Below are 8,583 nucleotides of genomic sequence, written 5' to 3'. Positions count from 1 at the left end.
ATCCAGTCAAGGCAGACTTTAAGTTTCATCGTACTAAGGTCGATAAAATAAGTAGTATCAACTAACACTGTAGTTAATATGATTAATATATCCCTCTCTCATAAAATATGTAACTTTTTTCCAAGTTTATTTCAGAAATCAATATTGTTATTAAGAATACAAGACAGGAAACCCGAAGAGAGTCGGACAGAATTATTATTTTAAATGCAAGAGGCGAGAGATTGCGTGTTGATATGAGGAGAAAACGATAGTAAAATCGTGAAACAAACTAATAAAGTTCTTCCGCTGCACTCAGTAACAAGCATGAACTAAACACGTGCTTTTGACAGATAAACGAGTCGCTCTTTCGTTTTTACACTCAAGTCACATGATACAAATAACTGTCCCAGTTTATTTGTATCTTCTCACATAGGAGAGGTTAACAGTAGCGATCTTCAGAATGGCGTCGTTACTGGCTCGTCATTTTGCATCACCTTATCAACTATTCTTTCTCTTTTTGTTGGTTTTTCTTGTCCATAACCATGTAAAAGCTCGGGAGGTTATTCACATGGAAAAAAGAGACGTTTCAACCTCAAAATATGAGTACAGTAAGTCGCAAACACGATTTAAACGCAGTGTTGACAACAAGTGTCAGGAACAAGAAGAGAAATTCTTACAAGATTTGAAGAATAATAAGAGTATACACGAAGAGGTGTGTATAATTTTCTTTCTTTTTTTTTATTCGTTATAGGAATTTTTAATGTTATTCTTTAAAAAAAAACGCAATAGCAACAACTAATTAACCTTATTAAATCTGTGGCTAATGAATGTCTTGTCTGTGCAAGTTCAAGATCGTTTTCAAGGCTTGAGAAGACGTGATGGAAATAAAACCACCTCAGTCTTCCATAAGTAAACAAAAATGAAAATATTTATTACACTAAAACACACACGCCCGTATTTATGTGCTGCGTATGTATTAAACGTATCCTCCCTAATATTACCCTCTCCTACTGAAGTTAAATTTGTGAAATTCAATCATATGGTTGATCTATTTACGCTGTAAACATCAACGAGTTTGCAACCAAACACTTCTAAATATATTTCTTATTTGATGGTCTCTTTCCAAATTTAAACAATTCCTGCTGCCTTTTTGATTTAATTTAAATGGTTTATTATTGAAACTTCGTATTTACGTTTATATTTGCTTCCTTGTTGTGTTTATATTGTTAGTGAGCAGCCTCATAATATGCATTGAATGTAAGGTGTGGTTGTTTATTAGTGTATGGTATACATTGTTCACGATTCAGTATTATATTTATTTCACCATTTATCTTGAACACATCGATACGTTACATTAACCTTTTTTTTTTCTTCTCGATCAACTCGTAATAATTTTTACATCTTAAAATCCGAACAATTCCTATTCCTTGCCTGATGTTGTAATGCATACAGATGCACACAACTCAGTGTGTTTATAAAATAGATTTTCATATTCATGTTAGCATAATGAACGTCTGGTAGCGACGAAAGTCGTTGTAGCTTTTAATAATCTTAAATATGTTTTTGTATTGTGGTGAAAATATTGATACAAAGACAACAAATATGTGATACTATTCATAATTTCAGTTAGAATCATCGAGGAAACTAAATATTAAAGAGCCGAATATATTGAATATCGTAATGAAAAAAAAAACAAGATGACTAATCAGTTATAAAACTGAAAATGTTACATCTATTATAATTTTGTTGAATCGGTTGTGTTAGTAAAACACGATTTTTAAGCAGAAATGGATGAAACTGAATTGCAGACGCTTAATATTTTAGTCATGCGAGCCAACGAAAGGTCCTCCACGCAGCCGCTCGACCTGTTAGAAATAGCAACCAAACCCCTCTGAAATTACATCTTTCTGTCCCCCCCCCCCCCCAAAAAAGACAAAAATTACAAGGGCACATTTCATAAAGTAGTCTACAACCTGAAAACAAAAATAAGGCGAAATTGTCATGCCTAAAGTGCTTTTTGGTCGTAGGTTTGCTCAGTCATGAGTCACTTTGGGTAAACAACATCAAATGTTCGTTCTTTAACCTATTATATATATACCTTTCTAAAATATTCTTCACGTGTATCTGTATTTCTTCTTAGCTAACCTCTTTTCTTATAAAACTGACTCGCATAAAATACAAACTCCTAACAGAGAAAATACTTTCATTTTGAGACTCGAACTATTGTTTACTGTTGTCATCTCAATCCAGTGAATCTCAAATTGACGAATACCAACCTCATTTATATTTAAACGTAATTTCTTGTCCCTTCTTCCTCTTAAAACAAGATTGAGTTTGCATTGATATTATTCTTTTTTTGTCATGGTGTCGGACAAGTTTCAAACCTACTTTAATGTTATTAAACATGGTACTTTGTTCGTCACCTATTCAGTCTTCGCCCTCCCCCTCACTATATAATAGGGATCTTGGGGGACTGTTTAGAACCGGCTGGATACTTTCTTATTTAATCTATACTTATTCGTCGACAGTATCCTAAACATTGTATAACGTAACGTAAACGTTATACTGTAATTCTAAACAACAGCTTATGATACAGCAGTTAGTAGGGTAGTCATATTCGTGTTATATGGCTATGAAATTATATAACACCTGTCATTAGGAACAATTTAATATATATACATATTTTGAGAGAGAGTATATCGTTGCTTTGTTGAATGCCCCCCCCTCCGCTTCTTGTCGTCATTTGTATTATGTACGTATATCCAAACAATTATTAAACGCTGTACCTAAGTAAAGAAAATTCAATTTTCTTTGTTCTAAATTTCTGATATAACAGGTTATAATTTTTAATTTGTTTTAACTTCCTGTGAAACACAAAAAGTTAGGAAGAAATAGTCTTAATAATAATAATGAATTGCAGATAATTTATCTTATTATATCTGACTTTTTTTTAAAATTTAATTAGTAAGTCTTCCTAAAATACTCTTTTTCATTCACCCCGTTAATGTTTTTATTTTAATACCTATGTTGATATTAGAAAACAAGCGCTCTATAATTTTCATATTGGAAAGTATATTCCACTTTCTGTTGCTGAATCCGCTAGAATAATAGAATCCAAAATTAGGAGTCGTTGATTTTTCATATTCTTTCTCTACTGATTTATTAGTAAAAGCTGCTGCTCGTTAAAAAGTATCAACTGGTGTTTACATGAGTGGTGCATATTTAATGTATACTGTTTGGATACATTCACCTGTAGAGTGAAAATGTGTGATGTTAGAGCAATAGAAAATACCTGAGGTCGGTACTAAGGATATTGAGGCCGACACAAGCATGATAATGTTGAATGATAAACCTAGTAGGTCACTACAACTCCTTCCAACACAGGTATAGATACTAAGATAGTGATAATGAGGACAATGCTTTATTTGATATTGCTGGTTGACGATTTAAAGGAGTTCTTGCTAATAATTTTTTTTTTTTTTTTTTTTTTTTTAAGACCTTGTATATTTTTATTTTGATTTCTACTCACCCTATACCGAAATACGTTTATGGGAGGGAATTTGGTAGTTAATTTGATGGCCTTTCCAGAAAAGTGAAAGACAAATTTGACCGAAGCTTGATATAAAATTAAAATGAAGTTTAACACAAATGCTGTCCTTATTTAGCTCAGTAAATTGAGGGCATTAATAACTGAAACTAGATTAGGTAATCCAATATCGGGAGTTGGCATTATTTATATTCGTATAGTGGTTAAAAGAGTTTTGATATGCCATTTACCAAGTGGCACATCAAAACTGTTTTGTCGATAGAAACAGCAATCATATTTTATATCCTTCATTGTACTTATGTCTATATTAATAAAAGAATAGAAAATAAAATGAAATAACTATTTAGAATACTAAATATAACATGATTCCAACTGGAAAACATAAATTGTGTTGGTCATATTTTTGTTGCTCCTAAATCTCTTTTGAGATTCAGTACCTCCTCAATGCTGATATTGTACAGGTAGATACAACACCAACTTTCGAGACACTGATGGTCCATAACCGTTTATAATCTGCATTAATTTATGAACAGGTACTTCAATTTCCCACAGCCACCAGACTAATCTACTGGTACCTGTATTTCATTTAATTTTTTTAGGTAAATTTAATAGTTGTTTAATTTAGAGCATGTTGACCAAGGAGCTATCTCTGTTTTGGAAAAATCAGTAATCTAGAAAGACTTTGGAACCAAAGGTTCTAGGAAATCAATGTTGTACCTGTACTACTCATTAAAACATTGTAAGGATTAGCAGGAGTATGACATCCTGAGAGATAATTATACTAGTAATTCTCTTCATTATAGACTCCATATAATACTGAAAACAGTACTGTTGTTTTCAAGGCCCATCTGAAAAATATTTACCTTGTTGGAAATCATTGTTTATATTTATTACATCCGTAATTTTAAGCCTTCCAGCATACCAGCTCAGTTAAACTGTCCAACCCATTGCCAGCATGGACAATAGACGTTATATGATAATTTTAGTTTTCATTGAAGCAAACCTGTCAATATGTATTCTTTGCATCAATTGAAGAAAACAAAATCTTTGTTCCTTGCTCATCTATGTGGTTTTCAAGATGAGATAGTTTGAATCTTGTCATTTGAATGGACTTTGTAATCTGTGTGCATTCTTTCTTTCACATTCAGACAATTAGTGATGCATTATTGATACTTCCATACAGACCATGGAGTTAGAATTCCCATTATTTTAAGATAGTGAAAATAATTTTAAACCTCCTCTCTTGGCTGTACTCGAACTGAGCATCCTGAACAAATTTGATCTCAACTGTACTGTTATGCATTATAACCGTTTATCGATGGCAAATAACCAGAGATATAGTAACATGATGTACCCTTCGGGAATGTCTGCACTGATAAGGGTTATTACCCACAAAAAAGCTGTTTTCAGCTCCAAAGACAAGCAAAGCTGTTGTACTGCCAACTAGCTCTAGTTTTGAACTATCACAAGAAGTTAAATGCCTATCAATAGGTTTGGTAATTAATAATAATTTTAAAAGGGAAATCAGAATGACGGAGCATGCTACACAAGTACTCAAATTATATTTTGAATGGGGTATCCACTCAGTTTACATTTAACCCAATGTAATTGCACAATTGACATTCAGAGCTACTTCCACATCATCAGGCTGTTAGCGTGTTGTTGTGTCCTTAACATTATCAACAGACTTGGTAGAAAGCAGTAGTTTTGATTTGCTGAATCTGTTGAAGTGGCTCAGTTAACGACAGCTAAACTGTCTTTTCCCTATGTAAGACGGGACCTAAAAAGACGTGAAGAACCACAGTTGCTGCAGTTTTTAACTTGGCTTTACATAGTTTTACACTTGCTGGGGTCTGGTAGAAGGGGAAGAGCAGAAGCAGTGTCCATAGCCTTTGCTGGTTCATTTAGACTAGTGAGACTGATGCCATTAATGTTCCTTTTGAGCCTTTTTAACTCAACATCTGAAGGAAAGACATGGGCAAGTATGGTATTCTGGAATGCCAGCATTCTAGGGAAGAAGGACTAGGAATCGGAATCATGAGATTGAGGTGAACACATCAGAGATGATAGAAAGAGGAGAAACAAATGGGATAGGAGAGTTTGTGTAGGGTGACATGCGCTCAGCCAGATCTGAGGAACAAAGGCCCTTATAGGAGTGGTAGAAAAAAGGCAGAGAGAGGAAACAGCATGCCTTTGGACCAGAAGCTGGATAATATCTGTGAGTAAGTTTATGCCATTCAGACAGCTGGCCCTTTTCTGGAGGTGGTCTAGGATGTCTGTGTGTGCACAACAGCATGGTCCCAAATATGACAGCAACACTTCATTGTGGATCTCACCTGAGCATATCAATAACTGTTGTAGACTGAAGTATCTTCTGGTCCTGAAGTGAGTGGGTAATTGTTGGGATGCAAACCTAGCTATTTTAAGGCTATGCTTTTGCCAGGATAGATCCTTGGTGATTGTAAGATCCAACAATTGGAGTGATTTTTCAGGGCTCCAGCTGGTTGCTACTCATGATTAAGGAAGGAAGTGTGATGCTGTTTTCTTGTTACTTACTAAACTTACTTTGACAGGAGTCCATGTTTGTTAGTATGAAGTACTTCTGTTTTGGATCTAGCTGCACTATTGATTCAACAGCAAATGTTTGTTCTTACTGCATTGTTAGAACAAAAATAACCAGGTCTAAGATGGATGCTATTGGAAAATCCTTAGTCAATCGAGAATCTTTATTTTTGTCTGAGCACAATTGATTCCATTCATAAAAACTAATTTTATCAGCTTTGCTTCTTGCTCATCTTTTGATCTCAGAGAATTTACACAAAAGCATGTGCATTAGGTCTTAGCAAGTTCTTGTTTTTTTTTTTGTTTTAGATCCCAAAATTTTAACCTATCTAAGATAGGTTTGTTTAAAACAATCTAAGTCTTCAAATAAACAATCTTCCATTGTAGGATATTGGATTTCCTTTAATTTCATGATTGCATTGATGCTACACCATACAAAGAATTTTTACCTCACCACTTCAGGTTTACTGTTAGCTAAGCAGCTTTGAGTTTTACTGCTTTTATCTATGTATGTACTTCTTCAATACTGTCAAGAATTAACTGTTTATCAGATTCCATCTAATGCAGTTAGATGATTATTAGAGTTGTACATTTTTGTTGAGTGTAGCCTAGTGGTTAAGATGTTGCACTTACGATTGCAAGATTGTGGTTTCAGTTCTTGGACTGGGCTGTGCATTGCTTTTTAAGCAAAGCACTTCATTTCACATTGCTCCAGCTCACCTAAATGAGTAACCCTATGATGGACTAGCATCCTGTTCAGGGAGAATACTATGGTCTCGGTCACTTAAATGCCATGGAAATTGAGTAACTGACACTGTGATTTGAGATCGTAATGGCCAAGGGTTTATCATTATCATCATCATCATCGTTTAATGTCCGCTTTCCATGCTGGCATGGGTTGGACAGTTTGACTGAGGACTGGTGAGCCAGAGGCTGCACCAGGCTCAATCTGGTCTAGCAAAGTTTCTACAGCTGGATGCCCTTCCTAACGCCAACCACTCTGAGAGTGTAGTGAGTGCTTTGTACGTGCCACCGGCTCGAGGGCCAGCCAGGCGGTTCTGGTAACAACCACGCTCACGCTCAAAAAGTGTTTTTATGTGCTACCTGCACAGGAGCCAGTCCAGCGGCAGTGGCAACGACCACGCTCGAATGTTGTTTTTCACGTGCCACCGGCACATGTGCCAGTAAGGTGACACTGGGAGCAATCATGCTCGAATGGTGCTTTTCACGTGTCACCGGCATAGGAGCCAATCCATGGCTGTAGCAATGATCATGCTCGGATGTGCTTTTAACGTTCTACTGGCACGAGTGCCAATCAGGCGGTACTATCATCAGCCACGTCAGCGATTTTGATTTGTTTACACTTGCCTCAATAGGTCTTCGCAATCAAAGTTCATTGTCCAATGAATGAGGGGTACTCATAAGTGGGCTGGTTACACCCCATGTTCGGATGTGCTTTTAACGTTCCACTGGCACGAGTGCCAATCAGGCAGTACTGTCGTCAGCCACGTCAGCAATTTTGATTTTGATATCCCTTGCCTCAATAGGTCTTTACAAGCAAAGTTTATTGTCCAGTGAATGAGGAGTATTCATAAATGGGCTGGTTACACCCACTGGCACAGGCCATGGACTATCGTCTCACTTGGCTTGTTGGGTTTTCTCAAGCACAGCATATCTCCAAAGGTCCCAGTCACTAGTCATTGCTTCGGTAAGGCCCAATGTTCAAAGGTCGTGCTTCACCACCTTATCCCAGGTTTTCCTGGGTCTACCTCTTCCACAGGTTCCCTGAACTGCTAGGATGTGACACTTTTTCACACAGCTGTCCTCATTCATTCGCAACACATGACCATACCAGCGCAGTCGTCTCTCTTGCACATCACATCTGATGCTTCTTAAATCCAACTTTTCTCTCAGGGCGCTTACACTCTCTCATGTATGCACACTGACATTACACATCCAGCGGAGCATACTGGCTTCATTCCTTAATCCCTCCATGAATCTTCTAAGCAGCTTCTCTCTTCCCATTTTCACTCACAAGTCTTGTCAGCTAGAGGCTATAATAAAAAAAATACTTGCCCAGGATGTCCTGCTGTGGGATTGAACCAAAGGCTTCATGATTGTAAAGCCAGCTTCTTAACCAATCAGCTATGCTTTAACCCGTTGAATACTGACCCCCAACCCCACCCCCCACACTGTTCCTGCTTCTATGACTCAGACTTTCTATTTTAAAGTGATTTAATTGTTTAGCTTTCAGATTATTCTGTCAAATGTAATGCTTATTATATTCACGTTGTTTTGAATTAATGCGTTGTCTCAGTTTTGAGATTTTGATGATGTGATTGTTTATTTTGAGAATGACATTGTAGGGTAGGTGTGAGAGACCAAAATCTTGGTAGTCTAAACTTGAACAGGTATAACATTTTGACTGGATATGACTTGTTTAAATGCTAACAGGTTGAAAAAAGAAATACTTTTTTTCCATAAATTAATTTGTT

At 36.2% G+C, this 8,583-nt stretch overlaps 1 protein-coding gene across 1 annotated transcript in view; it reads left to right on the top strand.

Annotated features, from left to right (window-relative positions):
• Nucleotides 1–350: 350 nt before the first annotated feature.
• The window catches only part of LOC106881454 (sortilin), a 53,836-nt gene continuing 45,603 nt past the window's right edge, over nt 351–8,583 (top strand). The window contains exon 1 of the mRNA XM_014931842.2: nt 351–691. Within this exon, the coding sequence (XP_014787328.1) occupies nt 440–691 (252 nt within the window). The 5' untranslated portion in view covers nt 351–439. The remainder of the gene's footprint in view (nt 692–8,583) is intronic.

Source organism: Octopus bimaculoides, chromosome 4, assembly GCF_001194135.2.
Source record: "Octopus bimaculoides isolate UCB-OBI-ISO-001 chromosome 4, ASM119413v2, whole genome shotgun sequence".
In the NCBI taxonomy this organism is placed as follows: domain Eukaryota; kingdom Metazoa; phylum Mollusca; class Cephalopoda; order Octopoda; family Octopodidae; genus Octopus; species Octopus bimaculoides.
The sequence above is the reverse complement of the archived record's forward strand: the minus strand, read 5'-3'. Positions and strand labels throughout refer to the sequence as shown.